This window comes from Brachypodium distachyon, chromosome 2, assembly GCF_000005505.3.
Source record: "Brachypodium distachyon strain Bd21 chromosome 2, Brachypodium_distachyon_v3.0, whole genome shotgun sequence".
Classification (NCBI taxonomy): Eukaryota; Viridiplantae; Streptophyta; class Magnoliopsida; order Poales; family Poaceae; genus Brachypodium; species Brachypodium distachyon.
In genome coordinates this window covers 25,491,157-25,515,493 of record NC_016132.3, presented here as the reverse complement: position 1 = coordinate 25,515,493, position 24,337 = coordinate 25,491,157, and the positions used below count along the sequence as shown (strand labels likewise).

At 45.5% G+C, this 24,337-nt stretch overlaps 4 protein-coding genes and 1 non-coding gene across 5 annotated transcripts; 2 read left to right on the top strand and 3 right to left on the bottom strand.

The window, feature by feature from the left end:
• Positions 1-556: 556 nt before the first annotated feature.
• Positions 557-3,456, top strand: LOC100837380 (mitochondrial fission 1 protein A). The gene is made up of 5 exons (XM_010233153.3): positions 557-806; positions 1,421-1,550; positions 1,665-1,786; positions 2,846-2,909; positions 3,161-3,456. Exons 1-5 carry the CDS (start codon positions 714-716, stop codon positions 3,244-3,246), a joined length of 495 nt encoding a protein of 164 aa, XP_010231455.1. The 5' UTR covers positions 557-713; the 3' UTR covers positions 3,247-3,456.
• Positions 3,420-5,488, bottom strand: LOC100837680 (annexin D3). Its single transcript, XM_003568497.4, has 6 exons — positions 5,141-5,488; positions 4,745-4,890; positions 4,412-4,642; positions 4,074-4,292; positions 3,852-3,941; positions 3,420-3,778 (listed from the first exon to the last, which is right to left on the bottom strand). The coding sequence occupies exons 1-6, from the start codon at positions 5,361-5,363 to the stop codon at positions 3,578-3,580; spliced, it is 1,110 nt and encodes a 369-aa protein (XP_003568545.1). The 5' UTR covers positions 5,364-5,488; the 3' UTR covers positions 3,420-3,577.
• Positions 5,489-6,193: 705 nt separating this feature from the next.
• On the bottom strand, positions 6,194-6,266 carry TRNAR-CCU. The gene has a single exon. It is a non-coding gene; the product is annotated as a tRNA-Arg (tRNA).
• A 3,262-nt stretch (positions 6,267-9,528) lies between these two features.
• On the top strand, positions 9,529-10,968 carry LOC104582678 (annexin D4). Its single transcript, XM_010233152.3, has 3 exons — positions 9,529-9,724; positions 9,829-10,232; positions 10,302-10,968. Exons 1-3 carry the CDS (start codon positions 9,685-9,687, stop codon positions 10,806-10,808), a joined length of 951 nt encoding a protein of 316 aa, XP_010231454.1. The 5' UTR covers positions 9,529-9,684; the 3' UTR covers positions 10,809-10,968.
• A 6,373-nt stretch (positions 10,969-17,341) lies between these two features.
• Positions 17,342-19,393, bottom strand: LOC100839994 (cytochrome P450 94A2). The gene has a single exon (XM_024460229.1). The coding sequence runs from the start codon at positions 19,303-19,305 to the stop codon at positions 17,644-17,646; it is 1,662 nt and encodes a 553-aa protein (XP_024315997.1). The 5' UTR covers positions 19,306-19,393; the 3' UTR covers positions 17,342-17,643.
• Positions 19,394-24,337: the final 4,944 nt, after the last annotated feature.

Genomic DNA, 24,337 nt, shown 5'->3' with positions numbered 1-24,337 from the left:
GTCGCAAATTTGTCTAGATACGCATGTGTAGGTACATGCCTGTCTAGATAAATTTGTGAGCTTAATATGGGACGGAGAGAATAATTAACAAACTTTTGATAATAGTATTGTACCGAGTACCGAGTACTAAAAGTTACAACCAAAATTTAAATCTCTACATTTAAATATGTCTTACTTTTGAATTACTCCCTCCGATCCGTGATAAGTGTCGAAGGAGTATCAATCAATCAGCCAGACATCGGAAGTGCAAATATTGCTTCAACAAATTTACTCTTTTCTTCACGAAAGAAACATAGCCGAACTAGACTCCATTCTCCATATGCTTCTTCTGGTGGCGACTGGCATGACCTTAACGAGGTTGTGAAATACTCGCTCCGTTTATATAAATTTAAAGTAAAAGAACGACAAAGATATAAAACGAAGGCAGTACAAGCAATGCTTGCTTACGGGACCCACTAGTCATAGTGGACAAGTCGTGGCCTCTTGGGCTAAGGAAGCACGAATCCACGCGGCTTACCTGACTTGACTTGCGCTCGAATCCGTGGTTACTTGCTTCCTCCCCTGGCCCATAGGCCATAGACACGACGCTGCTTCCTTCCGCGTCCGTTTGCTTGATCCAGAAACCCTCGTCCACCCGCCCACCGCTTCCTCCCCTAAATCGAAATCCCTCCTGCGGTCCTGCCCCTACCTCCGGCAGATCAGCTGAGAGTGCGATGGAGGCGAAGATGAGCAAGTTCTTCGACTCGGTGGGCTCCTTCTTCACCGGCGGCGACAACATCCCCTGGTGCGACCGCGACATCATCGCCGTAAGAGAGGCCCCCTCTTTTGCCTTGGTCCCTCGCGCTCGTCGTTGAATCTTGCCTGCTTTTCGCCTGTGAAATCGTGCTGCTGCGTAGATGGGGGTTAATTTAATTCTAAGTTTCACTCGAACTAGAAAAGCAGAGTGGATTATCACGAGCATCTTGGTGCTTGATGCCGCCCTGGTAGTGGGAAACTAGCTATCTGTTGAATGAATCGGTGGTACTTTAGCATGTATCTTCTATTAGTTCATGTGGCTTTATGGTTTCATGGTTGTAGACTTGTAGCATGGATTGGCCAAGTTGGAGGCCCATTTGGTCTTGGTCTTGTAGCAGTAGTACTGAATGTTATTATGTGTTCTACTAAATTAGTTAGCCCGCTGTGAAACGTCCATTTTGAGACACAGATAGATTTCTTGTGCTACCATTCCCTGTTTATGTATTGTTCACAAACATGAACTATCTTATTCATCTTCTCTTGGCTCTTGCTATTGATAACTATGCTTTCAGTTTCTCTTCAATCATCACATAGTCATTTCTCTGTTTTATTGATTGTGTTCCATGAACAATTGGAGCTAATAGTTCTGACTCTGATGGTTAATTGTGGCCATATATGTATTTAGGGATGTGAAAGAGATGTTGCTGAGGCTGCAACGGAAGAGCATAAAAATGATAGCATGATGAGGCTCTCTTGGGCTCTTGTCCATTCCAGACAGCCAGAGGATGTGAATCGTGGAATTGGCATGATTGAAGGTCAAATAACTTATTTATTAGATGATTTAAGATTTGTTTTATGCAACTTATTATCTTAGTGTGCTTTTACTTTTTCTTGGGCGTCAGTTCTTTTCTACTCATTTGGTTTTACAGCTTCTTTGGATAAAACCACAAGCCCACTACAGACTAGAGAAAAGCTGTATTTATTGGCTGTTGGGCACTACAGAAATGGTAACTATATAAGAAGCCGCCAACTTGTGGACCGTTGTTTGGAGGTATGCTTTTTCAATATTGTCTACCTTGTGATTGCGTTATATAATGCATATGTCGTTGATGTCTAGTTAGTCTTACTGCTGCCAAAAAGAAAGGAACATTCCATTGTTTTGACGTTATGAGTGCAAACCGTACATTTGATTTTGTTTCCACGATACCGCCAAATTGCAGCTGATGTATGCACATTTGCACTGTGGTCTTGTGGTAACATATTTGTATATTTGCTTGTGTAACTACTACTCCCTCTGATCCATAATAAGTGTCTCTGATTTTGTACTAACTTAGTACAAGTTCTACTACATCTGAGACATTTATTATGGATCGGAGGGAGTAATTAGTAGTATTTTTTGTGATGATCTTCTGGATGAAACTTTTCAAAACTTCTTTGCATATTCATGGTTTGCTTAGTTTGATGATTTGTCATTCAACTTTGAAAACAGTTTTGTTAAACTACACTTGTGCTTAATTAGTCCCCCATCCACTAATCTGCTGCTGTCCTGATGCAACACTTTAAAGTTGAGTCTAGGATGAACCAATAATCTATGGGTGGTTATGTGCACATAGCAACGCTACAAGTTTATCCAACTGCTTAGTTGAATTCATTCAAGTGTTGTGTGATGTGTTCTCTACTTCTGTTTGTTCCACTCCTAGCCTTGTCATCCAATTATAGGTTACCCAACTTTATCAGGTGAAGATCGTAGCTATGTTCTTCAAGATTTATCTATGCTTGAGCCTAATACTAAAGTAGCATTTTGTTTGAGAACAAAGTAGAACTCTAGTTTCTGCCCTTTGATACATTCTGCCCTTTGAGTTCAACATGGTATTGTTAGTTTTTCTGGTACGCCAGACTTATGTTTACTTGGTTATCCTGGAGTGATGTAGTTCATATGGCTTTATGGCCCAAGTGACCTATACACTGGAGATTGATTTTCAACCTTGTTTATGAATTTTTCATGCTGGGTCTTTTAAGTATATATATGAATGGTCAACTTTTTATGGGGTATTGTGGGCTTTGTAACTTTTCCCTTACAGTCTAATGTATTCTGATTGCTTTCTTGTAGATTCAACCTGATTGGAGGCAGGCCTCATCTCTGAAGAAAGCAATAGAGGATAAAATTTCTAAAGGTGAGATAAAACTTACATGATGAATTGATTTCTACATGTTCCTAAATCCTCAGTAGAAGACAGCAATTCGTTTTGCTCTTTCCACACGTTCCTCGACAAACCATTTTTAATATTTTCCACACGTTCCTCAACAAATCATGGTGAATTGTTTTTTTTATGTTCGAGTGAGCATTACGCTATTTGCACTGAGTTCTGAACGAACTAATATGAGACTGCTGCCTCTGGAAATTGATAAACCCTGTTCCGTGCAGATGGTCTGATTGGTATAGGAATCGCCACAACTGCGGTTGGACTTGTGGTTGGTGGGATCGCAGCTGCTCTTGCCAGAAAGAAGTGAGATGGCATCTGCTTACTGATGAAGTAGAAGGCTTTTCTTTCTGTATTGTTAGTTGTTCTACTCTTCACTGGGTCTTATTTCAGTCGAGTCACTACAACAATGTGTGCATAAACTGAGTTTAAGATATCATGGCACTGTGTATCGTCGGATAATCAAATCAACACAAATCTTCATGGAGTACAGCAAATGAATGATCATGGTTCTTATTCATTCAGTACATCTACATTTCAATCCCTAGATAGATCATACAGAGCAGGATGCCATTCTGTTCAAGGAAATAGGAAAGATGCACACAATGTCCAATCATCGTCCTCCGAGCATTCCATGATGGCTACTCGGGCCCGACGAGGGTGAGCAGGATGTCCTTGTAGTATCCTGAGGTGTCGCCAATGATGTCGTTGGTAACAGTCGTTTTGAACCTAGCCTTGTATTCCTCCTTCACTTTCTTCATGTCGATCTCGGCCCGTGAGACGATCCCCCTCGTCAGGGACTCCTCGTCAGTGCCCAGCCCGACAATCGAGTTCCGGATCACCTGGAAAAACGCAAGTCATCCCTGTTCCTGATTTTCTCCATCAGTGGTTTCAGAATGAGACATGTAGTATTACCTCTGCGAAATGCTTCTCAGGCGTTGTCAGGCACCAAACCGCGGTTTTCAGCATAGCCGAGAGCTGGTCGTTGCGATTTCCTTCAAGTACCTGCAAATTGACGGCACATGGAAAAATGAAGTCGTTAATTTTTCTTTTTTCACTCTGCACTGTGCAAGTTAAAAAATAATGGTGCCATTAAGCTGTAAAAATCGAGAGAAACGTGAGAAACGAGAGAGCGACCTCGTCGAAGGATTTGCCGTGGTGTTGCTTGTAGTGCTGGAACGTGGCCTTGAGCTGCGGCTTGCTCCTGGAGCTGATTACGCGGACCACGTCCCCGTGCAGTGGCTGCTTCTGGGCCACCACCGCGCCGTGCAGCTCGGCCGCCTCCGCCCTCGCCAGCTCGTCGTCCACGTGCTCGCCGCCGGCGTACCGGTACGAGCTCACCAGCCGCACCAAGAACTGCACGGAGGAATCGCACAAAGCAGTCTCTCAAGTAAATTAACCAGCAGAGACAGAGTCGGCGTCACAAAAACAAACGTCGAGATCTACACACAGAGACAGAGGCCCTGGGGGCTTGCCTGCTTGAGGGGATCCTTGTAGAGCGAGCAGGCGGCCACGTCCTCCTCCAGCGAGGACTCGTAGGCGGAGCAGTAGGCCTTCCTGACGGCGACGAGGTGGTCGGGAGACGAGGCGCAGGCCACCTCGATGAGCACCCAGGCGTGGCGGTCTCCCCCTTTCTTCCTCAGCGCCTTGTAGGCCAGCTTGGCGTCCCGCGCCGCCGGGTCCATCGTCCACAGCATCATCGCGCCCTAGATCAAATCAAGCAAGCAAACAACCGGATTGGGATCGCCAGGATCAAGAGGATGAGGTCGATCGCCGTGTGGTGGTGAGGATGGTGGGGTATTGTTTACCCGGAAGTGGCTGGAGAGCTCGTCTTGGAGGCGGCCGATGAGAGGCTGATCGTAGAGGCCCTCGTACGCCACCGCGATCTCCGCGCGCTGCGCCGCCGTCCGGTGGCCTAGTATCTCGATCAGCGCCTTCTCGTCCGTCCCCCATCCTGTTCCAATTCATTAAACACACAATTTTCTAAAATTACAAGGACGAACAAGAACACCAACCGCTTCATAAGAAATACAGAATACAGAATAGTGCGGATACAGATTTTTTTTATATATAACAGCGTATAAGAATGGCAGATCACGAATCTTCTCATAATTCAATTTTTTAGGAGATACAGGAGCAAACAGAAATCTTCAAGAATGCACACGCAAAATTACACGCATACATCAAGAGACTTGAAAGATTACCTTCTACTGCTTTCCGTATGTTCTCTGCATCTTCAGTCGGGGCAGGGACTGGGTCTGGGACAGAGATGGAAGCCATGGAGGTGACAGGCGCTTCTTCTTCTTCTTCTTCTTCCTCTTCTCTTCCCGGAGCTGAGGACGGGAGCGAATCGGAGAAGTGGTGGAAGATGAGGCTGATGGGAGGGATGTTATGGATGCACTCAAGGCAGCAGCACCAACAACACATGGCACAGGCCTACAGATTCAGAGTTGAAAGCTTCACCTACGATGAGCTTTTGCCTAATTTTTTCTCGGATGTGTTTCGCGTGCATGTTTGATTGTGTTTTCTTCGTTCATTTTAGGTTCTTAATATAATTAGTTAGCAATTGGCTTATTTGGCCAGTGGACCAAGTATACTGTATACAGCTCACACCAGGGGTATCTTGGGGTTTCCAATATGTAATTACTACTATTAAAGAGTTAATGAATTTGTATTCTTAAGCAAAGGTAAATTCGAGCAATGAATTATTCCTTTCCTTGCCACGCAATCATGGCATCCACAAAGATGGTCAGCATTAATTCTCCGTCTGGCCATGAGTGACCGTAAAACAATTGTGTGTTTAACATGACTCTAGATTTATTATGATTAAATTAATAGTGTAGAATGGTAACAATGTCCACTCTTAGTCGACCCTTAGCTAGAAGTCAGAGTCTTCTCGGAGAATCAAGTCTTTTCTCTCCTCCACATGAGCAATTTTGAAATAAACTTTACCTTTCACAAACTTTCACTTACGTTGCAAAATTGCACATGCATCACAGAATTTTATTTTAGCAAACTAGATCTTAGGGTAATATATGGGGATCTTACATTTTGCAATAAAAGGATTATTGTGGGAATCCAGGATCAAAGAAATAGATTTATTAACTTCTCACACTCTTAACATGTTTGAAACTTGTTCATATTCTCCAGGTAAATAAAAAAAATGCTTTGTGTGTAACTTTTTATAGGGAATGTTAAAATAGAGCACACACATTAACAATATTACGAATATTTGGGGAAAAATTATAACTAAACAACGCGCCAGGTAGGGGTCGAACCTACGACTTTCTGCTTAGGAAACAGACGCTCTATCCACTGAGCTACAGGCGCCTTCGTGTTCTAATTTCTCAAATTTATTTTAGTCCTCTTTTAATTAAGTACAGCTGTATTGAATTCAGGAAATCTGACCTGAATATCTCCAATCCTCCGGTCCTAGTTTGAGCTAGAGGAACTGCACCCTGTTTCTTCCCCTCCCCCATCATTGAGGAAGATCACGTGTGCAATGGAAAAGGTGTTTAGTAAATAAGAATCATCAAAGAATCTGAAAAGTACATATTTTCATATTTGAAGCGAAATCTTTGAAACACATGGCATTTGCTTAATGGGTACCCTTGCTTAATCGGTAAGGTTTCCTTGTATGCATCACATCTAAAAGAACTCCCAAACCTCTATAAATAACGCTATCTCCACTATGCAAAGACATGTAGTTTCTTTACTCTTGAGCCCATCATTTAGCAGAAGAAGCATTATGGGCACCAAGATAAGTAAAATTAGGAACCCTTCAAAAGTGAAGGACTTGCTTGCACGTTCCATGCCACATTTCACAGAGCATTTCAAGTCTTTTTTGCTTTCCATGTGAAACCCACAAACTTTGTTCTGTCTTCTCCTTTTACTTTGTTAATTTCTTTCGTTCAATGGAAAGTGTGCGAAAGCTGGAAAGAGCCAACCTGGGAAAAGAAAAATAATGGGGTGTCTAAAATTAGAGTTACTGAAAATGTGAACATAGCTGCATATGATTAAGGTGCATCCAATTGTTTTCAGATAACTGTGCAAATTATTTACTTGCAAACAAAAACAAGTGCAAGGACAGTTGGCAATGTTGGAGCTGACTGGTGAACTGCCTTCTTAGAATATTTGGAAAAACAAGTGTTCATGTGAATCACACTGATCTGACTAATAGCTTTTAATATCAAAGTTGCAAAGATTTGATTTGGCTGCCAACACATAACCAGGACTTTGACAAAAGATGCATGAACAACTGTAGTTCATTAGTGAAATAACAGGGTTGTTATGTGACAATTGCCCAATGTTTTCTTGTGCAAACAGATCAACGACTATATCTGAAACTCCAATATTATATAGGTGATATGTCTGTTTTCATGTCACTAATTATCTTGTCCTTCACCATGCGCCTTCCAGCCATCCTCAAGGATAATGATATGCTCGGTATGATTGAAGGTAACCCAGCCAGTCTTCAGGGATAATTAATCTGGGCCACTAGCTGTCTCTAGATGTTCGGATAGTTATCCAAGACACTACATGTTTTTCACATTCTCTTAATGATCTCGTGCTTCTCTTGTTAGAAGTTTCTGCTCAAAGAATTGCTTGTCACACCATAGTGTTAAAGATGACGCTGATGTGAACTAGCAACACGTTATTTCTCTCCCCGATGGTCAGAGACAGGATACGCAGAATAATATCAAACCCTGCTTGATTTAATAAAAAGAAGCCAAAGACCGAAGCGACGATGGATTGGATGTCTGGTGGCTGGTTAGTGGTCATATAAAAGACACTTCATGTAGAAGTTGTGTTTTGTAACAGCCTTAAATTGAATAAGACATAAACCAACCATTCATGATTTGATGAAGATAATGTGATGCTGGTGCTTATGATAAGGATGACGTCGTCTATCGTAGGGTTTAGTACTTTTACCCTGCATTACTGTCAGTTCAATAGTTTTGGCTCATCATAGAAGCTATGTTCATTTGTTCTTGCTAATGACATAATTAATCACTTGGATTGTACACCGTACAAATCCCACTGATAATTCTTTCTTTTTTGCGAGGAAACCTTCTATGTTTTTTAAAAACCTGATAATTCTGAAAAGAGCCAATTAAAATCAAACTGTTCATTTTTTCAGAAAAAGTTACAAGTTCCAATTGGTTGAATGAATAGCTACAAAGCAATAAGATGATCTTTATTAGTAACATTTGGTTAATCATCCCCTTTTATTGATCACAGAGACAAAATTCTCACCTAGCTATATATGATCTGCACACTTCTCATTATTGGAGACAAACTTGATCTGTTCATGTGATGTGCTCCTCCATATCAAAATAGTAGTAGGACCATGTTAACATGGGGCTTTCATGCGCTGCAGATCTGCTAGAAGTTTCATGATAACGTTTGTTCCTCGTTTTATTATTAATTTATTATATCTGCTGAAAATATTAGGTGAGCTATTAAATCCATCTAATAGGAAAACACTAAACCCTTCCTTATGTTCTCCCTAAGTTGCTCCCTTGAAAATAGTATGACTTTCAGGATTTGCGGTAATTCTTTGCTGGCAGATGATAAACCTCCTGAATGACAAGAAATAGCAAAATCGTTTAGATGAAAAAATAGCAAATCTTCACTAAAATCACTTCTGGATCTTGTAATTCTAGATGTTAAGTTTCCAAACTTGGAAAACAGAGTGTAGATTTCATATTCACTGCTTCGTGTATCTTTTTTTTTTTGAGGTCACTGCTCCGTGTATCTCCATATGCAGGATTGCAGGGCCTCTTTGGATTGAAAATGTAGGAACAGAAAGTACAGGATTGTGATGTTAGGTACTCCCTCCGATCCATATTAACTGTCGAAATATTACATGTATCTAGACACTTTATAGGCATAGATACATCCATATTTAGGCAAATTTGAGATAATTAATATCAATCAGAGGGAGTACTAATGGAATATGTGTTTCTACTGGATCTTAAAACTGATAATTTTACAGGCGATGCAGTTGTATGGTGCACAGGAAATAATCCCATGAATTTTTGCAGAATTGTAGACACAGAAAGAGTGCAGCGGACTTACCAAAAAGACGAAGAAGAAGAGGTTTGAGCTCATCTTGAGATTTCTATAAAGTTGGGGGCCAAAAAATATATTCATAAAAATTTGGGTGAAATTCCTTATTGATTGGATTCCTCCAGAATTCCTAGGAGAATCATAATTTAGCACAATCGACATCGCTAGCTGTTAAGAATTATTTAGTTGATATTGCGAGCTGTTGAATGTAACCGAAGTGACTGCAGCCTTATAAGGGGTTTATCACAGCAACAGAACCAACTGTGCTCAATTAATTGTAGCACTTGCCTAAAATCACCCCGTGTTCCACGATGGCAGCGGCACCCCTCACCAACTCATCGCGTCGTGGGTCGTTGTCACTTCACTTAATTATGTTTGCTTTCCATCTTAGAACGGGGACGCGACTACATTGGTCATTGTTGCATACGCCAGGGCATGTAAAGCCCATGTGTAAACCATTGACGACCCTTTTCTTGATCGATTAGCTGGCGAAATTAAATCCAAACATACTGAATTGAAATACCAGCACTGCCCATAATTGCCTTCCGGTATAAAGATCGTCCACGAGGAGGAGCCAGAGCACAAGGCGATCTTCTCACAGGAGCTAGCTAGCCCACATCGTCTCTCCATCTTTCTTGGTTAATTTTCTTGTGTGACAGCAGACTCGATCAGGGAAATGGCTGACGAAGTTCAGGCGCTGACCAAGGCCTTCTCAGGTACTAACTTGCATCGTCCACGAACTGATCCTATTAATTTTACGCACATTCTTGATAGATCGAGCTGTAGTGCCGTACGGTAAATTGCTTACAATTCACTGAAGGTCTGGGAGGGCTGGGGGTGGACGAAACGACGATGGTGTCAACGCTGGCTCAGTGGCGCAAGCAGCCGGAGAAGCGTTCGGGGTTCCGGAAGAGCTTCCGGGGGCTTTTCAAGGAGCACGGCGTGATAGAGCGTTGCGAGGACGAGTACATGCTGCACCTGGCGGCCGAGTTCTCCCGGTTCAAGAACCTGATGGTGCTGTGGGCGATGCACCCGTGGGAGCGCGACGCCCGGCTGGCGCACCACGTCCTGCACCAGGCCCACCCGCCCGCCATCGCCGTGGAGATCGCCTGCACCCGCTCCGCCGAGGACCTCCTCGGCGCCCGCAAGGCCTACCAGGCCCTCTTCCACCACTCCCTCGAGGAGGACGTCGCGTTCCACGCCAAGGACAAGCCTTACTGCAGCGTACGTAACGTAGTGACTTTCATTCACAGGTTTTTTGGGTTTCCTGAATGTTGAATTTTGTGGATGCAGCTGCTGGTGGGGCTGGTGAGCGCGTACAGGTACGAAGGGCCGAAGGTGAACGAGGACACGGCCAAGGCGGAGGCCAAGGCGCTGGGCGCGGCCCTGAAGAAGAAGGAGGCCGCGGCCGTGGAGAACGGCGAGGTGGTGAGGATCCTGACCACGAGGAGCAAGCCGCACCTGGTGGAGACCTTCAAGCACTACAAGGAGCTGCACGGCAAGCACATCCACGAGGACCTCGGGAGCGAAGAGACTCTTATTAGGGAGGCCGTGCAGTGCCTGGCGGCGCCGGAGATGTACTTCAGCCAGGTGATGGAGGCGGCGCTGCGGGAGGGCGCGGACCACCACGGGAAGGAGGCCCTGGCGCGGGTGGCCGTGACGCGCTCCGACGTCGACATGGACGGCATCAGGGCGGCTTACCAGGAGCAGTTCGGGGCCAGGCTTGAGGACGCCGTCGCGGCGTGCGCGCACGGACACTTCAAGGACGCGCTCCTCTCGCTCATCGCCGGCGGCAAGTGAAATCGGATCAGATCAACCGTTCCGGTGTTTCTTAGTTATTGTTGTCCTCCGTGTGTGCACGCGCTGGTTAATTTAATTTGGCATCGGTCGATCGGGCGTTGTACTGTCGTTTTCAGCTGAGGTTGGGATCAATAAAATGATGAGAGACTTTTGGATCTTCTTCTTCGATTTCAGTTGTTATCCACACGTAGTCCTGGTCCGTATGCCTGTGTCGATCGGGTCCAGCATTCCGTTCGTGCAGATCATGCCAGCAAACCGCTGCCCAAGATCACATCGACAAAGCCGGATAATCGATCGGGCATGTGCTCGTAACTGTCCTGTGCCACGGATCAACTCACATAGAGATTTTTCTGATTTGTTCCGTAATATGGCTTGTTATTTTACTCTCGCACCCTGCATTACATCCATTTAATGCATTTAGTACTAATCCAATATGAATGGTTAGACACTAAAAACAAGATATGCATTAGCGCAAATGCACAAATCTATATGAGATGTTTTTCAAATGAAAGCACGGTAGCACATTTAAGATAATTTTAAGATTTACAAATAAATTAAGTGACACTATTACAAAACAGTGTATATGTGACGAGTCATCAGTGACGGGCTCGTAACGGGCTCACCACGTCCGTCACTAATGACATATCATTAGTGACGGTTGCGTGCTCGACCGTCACTGATGACCACTCATCAGTGACGGGCGAGCAGGACCCGTCACTGATGACCAATCATCAGTAACGGATGGGGAAGACCCGTCACTAATGTTCATTGTGAAAAACAACAAAATTCACAAGAACACACATCAGTGGCGGGCTTTACATTTAGGCCCGCCACTGATGTCCACTCATCAGTAACGGGCGCGGAAGGCCCGTCACTCATGTTCAATGTGAAAAATAACAAAGTTTGCAAGAACACACATCAGTGGCGGGCTTTACATTTAGGCCCGCCATTGATGACCACTTGGGCCTAACCCATTTGCGGCCCAAACTGTCTAGCCTATATAAACAACTCTCACCAAATCCCCCAAACCCTAAGTTCATCTCCTCCTCTCAGCCGCCGCTCTTCTCTCTACCGAGTGTCCCTCCTCCCCCCCCCCCCTTCTCTTCTCATTCCCCTTCCGATCTCCCTCTTCTCTCCCTCCCAACCTATACCCCTTCTCTCCTCCTACAGCAGCAGCAGCAGGCTGAGCCCGGCAGCAGCAAGCGCCCGAGCCCGGGGCCTCAACCACGGCAGCAGCAGGCGCCCGAGCCCGGGGCCTCAACCACGGCCGCTCTCGGATCCGGCGACCTCAACACCGGCCGCCCCCGGATCCGGCGCCCCCGACCAGCCCCGCCGCCATGGATCCGACGACCTCGGCCCCCGGCCCTTCTCCTCCTGCAGCAGGCACCTCCACCACCCTCCCGACCCCACGCGCCGTCGTGGGAAGCCGCCGCCGGATCCCGTCCCCGGCCGCCTGCCTCGCGCTGCCGTCCGGATCCGGGCTCCTGCATCGCCAGCCGCCGGTAACCCCCCATCTGTGTGTGCGTGTGTGTGTGTGTCATTCTCTCTCACTGTCTCTCTCACAGGCCCCGACCATCGCCGCCGGATCCGGCCTCCCGTCGCTGTGTATAGCAGATCATGGACATCGGCTTTTCTTTTGTGATTTGTTTTTGTAATCTCTGTTGTGAATGGATGCGACCATGTAATTTTTATTTCTAATTCTATTCTGCTGTGAATGCACGCAACTTGATTGCTAATTATCTTCTGCTATGAATGCATTCGACGTTTTGATCTTGATTTTCCCGTACTGCTGCTACTATCTCTACTGCCATAATAATATGCTGGCCATGAGCTTTTTTTTAATTTCGCTCTAAACTCATCACCGTCGGTCACCAAGTAGGCTGCCCGCCACCGATGATACCCATCATCAGTAACACGAAATTAGTAACGGTTGCCCCGACCGTTACTGATGTTGTTTTTCAACCGTTATTGATAAGCCTTTCTGTAGTAGTGTGAGTTCATTACATATGTGTCTAGACTCCTACAAATTTTCAAATACAAATTCATATGCAGAAATTATTAATATATGGCCATCAAGATTGTTTTTTTAGAGCGGCCATTAAGATTATTAAGAGTTTAACAATGTACCCTAGCACTGAAGAAAACATCAAAATTCGCCTCAGCCCGGCAGCCGGTGCCCTAGCCGGCACAGCCCGCAACCCATATTTGTTCATGTTACTGGCTAGGTTTGTCCAACAGCCCGTTGAATTCAATTTCGTACACAGGGAAAAGAAAAAAAAGGCCATGATGCAATCAAATAGGCCCATATTGGATGCGATCAAACAGGCCCATGAGTTATTTCTTCCTGAGATAACAAGTATCCTCTGTCCATAAAAGGATGTCGCATCCTTCCTCCCTTCTAGTTCAATTTAAATTTTGCTAAAAACCCCTCAAACATGCGGATCGTTTGAACTTTGGGATTCAAATTGAAAAATCAAAACTGGAATCTTCCCCATCGCCGTCCCGCAGTCCCGCTACCTTCTCGTCGCCGCCAACTTCCGCAGTCCGGCAAGTAGAGCTCCCGCCGGCCTCATCCAATCTCGCGGACGCATCAAATCTCATGGAGCCGATCCAATCTCGCAGAGGCAATCCATCTCGCGGGCGCCTGCATCGCGAACGCCGGACCTGGCAGATTGCAATCGCGGAGGAGCAATCGGGCGGCCGGCCGACCGGCTTGCTAGCGGTGCTCCCTCATACGGCCGCGCCGCTCCCGCGTGAGTCTCCCCCGCCTCCGCAGCTCCCTCGCCATCTGCCGCCGAGGAAGGAGGTTGCCGAAGAGGAGGTCATCGCCTTCTTCTGAGGACGAGGACGAGGTGGCGCTTGTCTTCCTCTGCTGCCGAAGAGGAGGACGTCGCCTTATTCTGATCTTGATCCTCATTTCATACTCTGCAGCAACAAACAATACACTTGTTTAGTTCATAATCTTCAGAGCACCTGCAGTTCATACTCAGCAGCAACGTTCAATGGAGCAATAGAACTGGAACTGGATTCTTCTGTGATTGAACAATACACAAGAGTATTTGTCCAAGATCTATAGAAACAAGTTCAGAACTAGAACTGGATTCTTCTCTGATTGAACAGTACTGGTCTTTTCTATAAAAACAAGTTCAGAAATATGGAGTATCTGAATAGAGAGATTCAAAATGCAGCAATTTAGCTTTTCTAGGAGTTGTGTTGTGTCTGTCCTGTTTGTGTGAACAATGGGAATTGGTTCTTGACAGCTCTGAATTTTGATGACAGATGAAATGTTGGTACATGGCTGTAGAGTTAACTGGTTATGTTGTGAGTTAACTGAATTTATTTCAGAATACAAAGATTGAGGTTGCCGAGTTAGCATTGTGGAATAAAGAGGCTGTATTTGTTTCAGAATACAGAGATTGAGTCTGTGTCCCTAGTTAACATTGTGCACTGGAATAGAGTTAACACTTCAGAGAACTATAATAGAGTTAACTGAATTTACTTTTAACTGTTAACAGTAAACTTCTCTGTCTGAATAAAAACAGTTAACAGTTCTACCTGTTAACTGAATTTGTCCCTAGTTCAGTTCTAGTTCAGTTAATAGTTGTGCCTGTTAACTGAATTTGTCCCTAATTTCAGTACTGGTTGAACAGCTTCATGATATACATATTGTAACAGTTAACTCAAGAATTCAGTTGATGTTCAGATATTTGTGTGATGATGATGTTCCTCTACAGAATTGGATAACAACAATCTCTGCAATTGTGTGATGATGTTCAGAGAATTGTGCCTGTGGTAGTTGTGTGATGAATGTTAGCTGTAGTTGTAGTTTCAGTAACTACATCAGTTGTTTCGGTAACTAGTTGTACTTGGGATGATTTCTGTGATGATTATGGGATGATTTCTGAAAATATTTTCAGGAACAAGATGGCTTCTGGGCTTTGGCTTAGAAACTCAAAATTGTAGATGCACTAGTGCCCTGACTTTTGATAATTGTAACATGGCTTAGAAACCCACTGTGAATTCTGCTTTGGCTTAGAAACTTCAAGTTTTGAAACTTTTGAAGAAAATATTTCAGGGTCAAGATTTCTGCATAATTCGGTTAATTAGATTCTGCAAAAAACAGATCTAAACTACGGATAAACTGGAAAAATCTCACCGAGCAACCTTAAGCTCTGATACCACGTGATAGCCTCGAGGGTGTCCCGATCTTTCGATGAGATACCTAATTATCGATTTGGTAGGAGGTGACGTTGACGATCCGACTACAACCTAGGAGGCAGCGCCTTAGCGATCGATACACCAACTCCAGAAGGTTATTGATCCCGCGGGGGCACGATCAACCTGACCACGAAGGTCTTTGTTCCTGCAAGCAATCGAAGAACAAGCAAGAACAAAATGAAAAGCAATCTGAAATTGCGAATAGGAGATATGAAGATTCACGAATCTGAATACTCAATATAGTTGGAGTCTTGATGACGGTAAAACAGGTGGTCTAACCGACACACGCGATTACACGAAAGTAGCAAAGGCTAAACTTTATCTAATCAAAACCCAATGCTCCATAGTGGGGCTCATGGGGTATAAATAGGAGGGGAACTAGGTGGTTTTCGGCCAGGCCCTTGTGGGACTCCGAAACGGCCTAGGAATCCTCCTAAAACACAACGAAAACATCTAAAACTTGGCTGGACCCTATTACATGGCCTTAGGCCCAATAAAACAAGGTTATAACCCTCATCTTTGGCCCATATATACCTATTGGAAGGGGAATCCTCCACTTGGCCGAAATCCAATTGATGAAGAGGATGCGGCCTTCTTCTCATCTCTTTATGGCGGTTTCAATGTTCTGAAATCAACACTTGAGCTAACTCCCGCCACCTTGCTGCCACCTCCATGGTTTGCTGTCCAACGCTGATCCTTGAGGTCCAAGCTAGGTCCTTCATTCCTAAAACACATAAAAGAACCCATCTTAGGCAGCAGCATATTCTCATTAATATTAAATGAAGTACCGAGGAACGAAAGTACCTGATAATTTAGTTGTCGTGCACGACCTCTAGTAATTGGTCCATGTATCTCCGGTACTTGAGGTGTAGGTGCTGTAGGAGCTGTGGTTGTATCATTACTTGAGATGTCCTCATCAGGGTCAAGATTTCTGCATAATGCAACATGGATAGTTAAAATTATGAAAAATGAATTTTCTATTGTTCAGTTAACTGAATTTTCTGAGAATTTCAGTTAATTCAAGAATTTGTGATGAATATACGTGTACATGTAATATTCAGTTCACAATTTCAGTTTATTTTATAATTCACATGCTACCTGTTTGATCTGAACTGAAACAGATAACAGAAATTAAACCAAAACAATGACAAAAGTCAAGAGATGCATACCAGACCACGTTGAACACCATCAGGTTTGATCATAATGTAGCTATGCTCAACATCCTGCAGGAAAAAAAAATCCAGTTAGGAGTATAGAACACTGTCAAGTACTGCAAGGGGATGATGGCAGAGCAGAGGCACTCACTGACATCATGAGAATTCAGAAATTTTGCATAGAGATATAGGTTCAGAAAAACTCAGCAGCTCTTGTGTTTCTGCTAGCTATAAACTTGATCTGTTCTCCTGACAGGAAGAACTTGTTTGCTTCGGCTTCGCACTTCTAAAATTCAGAACTGTAGAAGGGGTTAAGTAGAATGGCTGAATAGTTATGAAGTGACAATGGTTGTAATGGTTGCTATTATTCTTGCAACTACGTTTTGATAGCTAGAAATCTTGAGTAGATGAAGCTTCTGATGTCAACATTGATGTAGTGGTGACTGTGAGTTATTGTTTCAATTTTTGAGTCAAACAATAGGAAATAAATTTGTGTACTGACTGGCAATGTCCAGAGGGTTTCGGACAACAGGCAATACCATCTGCAAAATAGGTGCCAAAGAGTTGAGGATGGCTCTAAGATAGCTGTTGGCTCCATAATTCTTTCAGAAAGTAGTCACTTCTTCAGTCCTGTGGGAGGTTTCAGCGGCTGGAGGAGGCCGCGCCTCAGAGATAGAGGGGGCCGGCGAGCGTGACGGCAGGGAGTACGGCGGAGGCCGCGAGCGAGCGCTATGACAAGGCGCAGGGCAGAGGCGGCCAGCCCGCGCGACGACTGGGCGCACAGCGGAGGCGGTCAGCGAGCCGGTGGGCTGGGTGCAACGAGAAAAACCCAACCTTCGACGGCGGAGGGAGGTAGCGAGGGCGAGCTATCCGTCGCGGCGTGCGGCGTACGAGCGGAGAGGCGGCGTGCGGCGAGGAAGAAGAGTGTGGGAGGACCGCCTGTTTGGTCAGGAATTTTCCGAGGGTTTTTTGAGCGCGACATCCTTTTATGGACAAAAGAAATTGAAATTAGACTACTATTTCAATCCACTAACCTATTCTATATAGATTCAAAACTAATATAACAGAAAGAAAAGACTCTGAAGTGTGGTAGAAAAAACTACACTTTAAGATTCCAACCGGATCCTTTCATTTAAGACTTGGATTTTTTTTATTTAATCCTTTTTTCATTTCTTCAATGATTAATTGGAATTCCAATTAATTATTTTGGCACTGTTTTTACATAAATAATAAGTAAAAAGGCAGTAGGAACTAAAATGAACAGTGCAGTAGCGATAAATGCGAGAATATTGACTTCCATATCCTTTTTATTTTTTTTTCACAATAACTCGGGATGTAATCCCATGGAGAAGAAAAGAGGGTATCCTGTAAATTCAAGGGTGAGACTTGCATTCAGAGGTAGCGCATTTTTGCCTAAAAAAAAAAGTACTAGCGCATTTTAGTCGACGAAGACTTATTCAGCATCACTCCTGGTCCCGTTTGACGAGCCGCACCTGTAGCCCTCCTTTAATCTTCATCGAGCCGGTCATCTCGTACTCCGGCGGCGACTCCATGCTGGCCACCGGTGCCTCCACGTCGATCCTGAACCTCCTGATCACGGCCCCCGCGATCGTCTTCATCTGCAAGTAAGCCATCTCCTTCCCGAGGCACGCCCGCGGCCCGGCGTGGAACACCGGGTACCTTGCCGCGTCCACGGGCATGAACTCTCCGCCATCACCAAGCCAGCGCTCAGGCACGAACTCCAAGAAGTTCTCGCCCCAGAGCTTCTCCATCCGCCCCATGGCATACGCCGAGTAGTTGGCGAACCAGCCGGCGCGCACCGCGGTACCGTCCGGGAGCACGTCGTCCGCGACCGCCATTCTCCCGTTGAGCGGCACCGGCGGGTACAGCCGCATCGCCTCGGTGATGGCCGCGTGGAGGTAGCGCATGCCTTTGATGTTGTCTCCCTCGCGGGAGACCTCCTCGTGGACGCGGCGCTCGCAGCACGGGTTTGCGGCGAGGAGCCAGAAGAACCATGAGAGGGCGGAGGTGGTCGTGTCCTTCCCGGCCAGCACGAAGCTGACCACCACGTCCCGGAGGAACCGGCGCTTGGCCTCCGCCGTGGGGAACATGGCGGCCAGCTCGCTGCTGCAGCCTTCCTCCTCGTCCATGGCGGCCATGAACCGCGCGAGCAAGTCCGGATCGCCCTGGTCGTTGTTTCCTTGACGGTTCGCTAATTCCTCCTCCTTGGCTTGGATGGCCGACATGGCGTGGGCGTCTATGACGCCGACGGCTTCTCTTAGCCGGCGCGAGTTCCCGACGTTGAGGAATTTGGTGAGCTTCCGCAGCGGCGTGGACGGCGTGAGCGTCCGCATGAAGGAGATCCGGACGGCGGTCTCGAAGGCCGCGAAGAGCGCCTCGTGCCGCGGGACGTCCGCCCACTCGAGGAGCGTGGCGCTCTCGACGCCGAAGGCCACGTGGCAGATGTTGTCGAACGCGAACCGCCGCAGCGCCTCCTGCAGGTCCAAGACGGATCCCGCGGCGGCGGCGGCGTCGAGGAAGGGCAGGAAGCAGCGGGTGAGGCTGACGGCGAGGACGTCGCGGGTGAAGCGGCGGAGGGAGCGGGAGGAGAAGGCGTGGGAGGCTAGCTTCCGCTGGAGGCTCCAGAGGCGGCCGTCGGCGCCGAAGAGGCCGTCGCCGATGAGGTCGAACTGGGCTTCGCGGAAGTGGGCGCCCCTGTTGTAGTTGACGAAGTTGGCGCGGAGAAGGTGGTCGACGCCCGCGGGGTCGGCGGTCGTGACGGCGTGAGAGGCGCCGAAAGGGCCCCAGGCTTCCATGGTGTTGGACGGGGCTGCACGGAGCTGGTCGGCGTACCAGTCGAAGAACCGCGCACGGTTGCGGATGAAGGAGATCGTGTTGCCCAGGACGGGGTTGGGGTGCGGGCAGTGGGCCGTTTTTGATTTGGGAGCGGCTCGGCGGCGCCGGAGGTAAAGGAAGACGGCCGTGATGAGGAACAGGAGCGCGTATAAGAGGTTCTGACTGACCTCCATCTCCATTATCGCTGCGTACGTGCCGGAACTTGGGATTTGGGAATCAGGTTCGTTCGTGCTTACTTGTAGACCCAGGAGGGCTGAATGTTCATCCATCGTTCACTTTCGCTGCTCTTCCCGTTTGTTTTTTCTCACCGTCGGTCTTCGGACAAGGACATACAACACAGACTTAATTTCGTCCCCGTGACAAACGGTCGACGACTTCAAATTGGGTTGGATGTTCAATGTTTTCTACCAATCCTATCACCGCCGGTCACGATCGGTGGAGCAACAAGAACTAGAACAGTAAACAAAAGTCGCCCAACTTATCCCACGAGGAAGCTTGGCGGCTGTTTCCGTTTAGCAGAAAGTCGCCCAACTTATCCCACGAGGAAGCTTGGCGGCTGTTTCCCATTTAGCAGAAACAACCAACGGTCATTTTTCTTTAGTCTCGAGTCAAGTCACCTTTATTACTCTACTCAAAATGGTAAGAGCGTTCCTTAAAAAAAAATGGTAAGAGCGTACCCTCCGTTCCTTAAAGATTGACATATTAGCTTTCACTGAGACAAATCTTTGACCACAAATTACTATGTTAAAGTGTGATTTATATGACATGAAAATAGTATCGCTAGATTCGTTATCAAAATTACTTCATGATACTTGTGGTTTCATGTCATATAAATCATACTTTAACATAGTAATTTGTGATCAAAACCTTGTCTTGATAAAAACTACTATGCCAATTTTTAAGAAATGGAGGGAGTACTAGCTAGTACCGAGTACAATTCATGCGCTGCCTTGTTCAGTTTCTTAATCTTGATCATGCCGCTAATTCACGAGCGATCCGGGCTCTCCCTGCCACTAGGTCTGGACATTTACTCGGTACTCGACGAGCAGTTCTACTCGTTTGGTGCTCGGTTCGTTAGACTAATAGGTAGAGCACCTTCTGAAATTCGTTAACACTAAAGAGCCTAAAGAGCCAACCTGGCGAGACTCGTGAGCATGCTCGTTAAGTCTGTCTTCTGTCGATTGATCGAACGAACCAAACTTACTTAGCTAATTGATGCGCTATTCACGACCATCTAAGTCACGGGAAGAATCAATGGCTTTTCTTAATCTTATTCACTTTCTTCTAGTTGGAGACACTTTCTGTCCTGACCTCGTTAAGAAAGCGACTCCATGCAATTTCATTATTCTTATTCTCATCCATTTCCCTAGAATTTATAGCTTGGAAATACCTGGCCAACTTCGCCAAACGAGCAAGGGTTCTCGGAATTACAAAAGAGGAAAATAATTGACCAAATTTATAAAAAATACACGTAAAAAACACGCAAAACTAGATCTGTTGTACTAAATTAATCTTTATATGGTCCAGCCTTTCAATCCTATGTAGAGATAACCGAGCAAACAAAATTCAACACGATCTAATTAAGGTATCAATAGAACATAGTCAAACCAACAAGGTAGTAAGTCAAAGAAGTGGAAGGATTAAAAGAAGAGTGAGTTAGGAACAAAAGCGGCATGTCACGAATGGATAAGTCAAATGGTTCAACACACAGCATGGACCATCACTCAACCACTTGATCCACCACATGCCATGAACCAACAATTTTACTCTTGCTCTCACATTCTCTCTCCCAATAATTGTAGCCATGCTCTCTTATCTATATAACTCCATGAGGCATGATTCGCTCTCACTTGAAATAAAATCAAAGGTAGAGGACTAAAACTGCAAGGGAACTCTAGCTTTGAGATCCGGAGAGCCCCGTTCGACTTGGACTGGACATCAACAAAAAAGTTTAGGATTTCGAGGGTATCCACCTCATAGCTCGGGAAGCCCGTGTGGCCTGAACTCGAGAGGGTTCGGACGAATTCCTAACCTTGTACCTTGAGAAATCCTGTTTGGTCCAAACTCAAGGATAACTTTCCCTTGACATGTTTCCTAGCATAGGATTAGGTCACGCCTTGTCGGGTAGACTGAACCTATTAAAAAACATTGTTGTGTCAGCTTTGTCAAATATACAACGACCTAACTCGTTGTATAGGCCACTTTATACTTTTACCATAGTGCATCGATACTCTCTATACAGAGTGTTGTTTTGGTGCAACAACAAGATCTAAAGCGCCGCTAAACAACAAGAACTCACCGGTAGATATGTCAACGATCACCAGAACCATGTTATTGGGACAAGATTCCAAAGAGAAAGGGAGACGGCTTTGATCCTACGGAAGAACAACATGCCACTACAACCCTACCAATGTCACTCACACATTGGTCCCTCCAGAAGATGCCGGTCCCCTGCTGTCAACGCCAATGCTGGCCCACGTCCCATCCATGGGACCTAGTCCCTTCATCCACAAATAAGTGGACATATATGAATTTTAAGAAAAATTATGGAGTGAGGTAGAAAGTGCATTGGAGAGGTGTCAACCATCATCTATCTCCTCTTTAATTCTCCCACCTACAATGAACTAAGTGTATGTAGAAAATGAAGAGAAATGTTATTGGGTTTGATTTCTGAGTGATGAGATAGAACCATTTTTTCTTATTTTAAAGTGCTTTGGAACGAGACAATCAGACTCTTTTGTGGACAAATTTTAAAGCTAAACATCCACTTATTTCTGGACAGAGGGAGTAACTCCAAAGCAATTCATTGACGGGTGGATTCAATAGGCCCTTCAAGGGTGTTTGATTGGCCAAAATGTTTCTTGTCACTGCGTGAACACTCAGTGTGCAATGATGGTCACTTCTTGTTTCCCGCCAATGGAAAATCGCTTAAGCTCCATTCCAGTCAAATGTGACACAAAACTATTGGCTACCCACAGTACTGATTAGTGCACTAGGCACCCATCACTGGTTGTTTCATCGAAGTGTGATCTGAAAATTACCACCGACGTCATGGGTCTGCCGAGGATGATGATCATTGACATCATTTATATGACACGTCAGTGCTGACCGATCAGCTGTAATGTATTTTGTACGTAGCAGTGGTGAGTCCAGTTTGTCGGGCAAAATAAAATGTGGCAAAAATGTCACAAAGTTTCTGTTGAAAAGTAGAATGTAGCAAATTGTTTTAATATGGGTCGAAACTGTCTGGATGTCACAAGAGATGTATGTGGATTTATTTTTTCGAAACGGAGGAAAAAGTTTTGTCTCATTTCATTAATTAAGAAGGAGGTTTACAACACGTATGTACTCCCTCCGTTTCATAATTCTTGTCTCAAATTTGCTCAAACATGGATGTATCTATTTTCAAAAAGTGTCTAGATACATGTACGGAGGTAGTACAAAACAAAGCAACAACAACATGAAGGCATACTCTCTCGACCAAATATTCCCCGAGGTTTTTGGCCGCGAGATGCCAATTAGCCGTTTCTACCTTCATTCTGTTGATGATGATAGATCGTAGGGTGGCCATGTTCCTAAACATCCTAGCATTCCACTCATTCCAAAGCTCAACATCTCGATCTAAGACGATGATCGTCCACCAATCCTTCACCGAGGTTGTGAGGTTGTGCCATCCCAAAGGTGAGGGTGAAATTTCTTCGGACCAAGCCAATCTTGAATTGCCGACCAAATTCTTTTTGAGAAGCGGTACTTGAACATTAAGTAGGCGGCCGGCCCATTCTCCTGCTTGCGCAAAGCCAAAGGCCGTTAAAATCTAACGGTTAGATCAGCCTATCCCTCCAATCTCTACGTTTGGGTAGAATCCCCGCACTCTCAAACTAGTCATAGTGGGAGTAACAAAGCTGGTAACTAAAGTGCCAACTAAGCAATTTTGATGATGTGTCATGTTATTAATGAGGAAAGAGAGGGTCGGGGTAACTAGATAGGTTATCATCACATCATATTTCCCAAGATAGAATTAGTTTATAAAGCTAATAAATGAGGTTTCTATGTTACCACTAATATGTTACTACCCACTATTGAAATAGTAACATAGACTAGTAACAAATTCATGTTACTAGTTTTTTTTGACCAGTTATATCCATGTTAATAGTTTATGTTACTCCCCGCTATGACTAGCCTCACCGCCCTGCGACTTTCCTCGCGCGGATTCCTGGCTCGATTGGCCGACTTGTCAGTGAGCTGGTGGTAAGACGGTTCGTCGCGTACGTGTCGTCGGCTCGTTGCTCGTGTGGGCTAATGGCTCATACCGAGCTCACGAACGATTTCAAACACAAAAGCGACCACGTGAACGAAGCTTTGCTCATCAGACCGTGCGGACGGGAGCCATTCACCAGAACCGAACCGGAGCGGTGGAACTGCAAAATGTGGGAAACTGGCAAGTGGGGCCGGCTCTAAGCGTCCTTGTCTTAGCTTAAGACCAGACCACGTGGGTCCCACAAAATTGCCACGTCGGATCATCCTTATCCAATCAAACTCGCGAGCCTGACCAGGACACTGGGTAATTTGCCCCCGACACCCACTGAAGAAGTGAAAGATCGGTATGGTCGACTAGAGTGGGGGGGGGGGTGAATAGGAGACTAACAAATTTTAGCTTTTCTTTTTCTTTTCTTGAAAGATACAAACACTTAATCCTAGGGTTTACTAGATTCTCTAAAGTGAATGCAACCCTAGAATGAAATGCAATAGCCGAAGTAACAATAAATAGCAAGAATGTAAGGGGAAATGATACCACATGTGGAGACGAAGATTTCATCGGAGTTCCACCTATTGGGATCGGTGTACGTTTCCGTTTGGAGGAGTGCTCAACCGCAAAGGTAGAGACGCCACGAAGGTTCACTCTATTCTCCAACTCACCACACCACAAAGGTGGGATGAGCTCTCACAACACCACAAAGGTGAGTTCTACTAATGGCTTCCTTGAGGGCGAACGCCGAACCCTTACAAACTTGATCGGGGCAAACTCCAGAACTCAATCGGAGGCTCCCAATCCAAGCCCCGAGCTCCTCAATCACCAAGGGAGAACTCGAGGTGAACGCTTCCGTCTAGGTTTTCTTACCGAAATCTACCACATAGAGAACATTTTCCACATATCCAACAAATGCTACTTTAAGAGTCTTGCTCCACAAAAGGGTCACACTAGTTGTGCCAAAGAAGGAATAAAAACCCATATGTGCAAGTTGAAGTACCGAAAGTAAATTGTATGAAAGTGACTCAACAAGCATGACATTCTCAATGGAT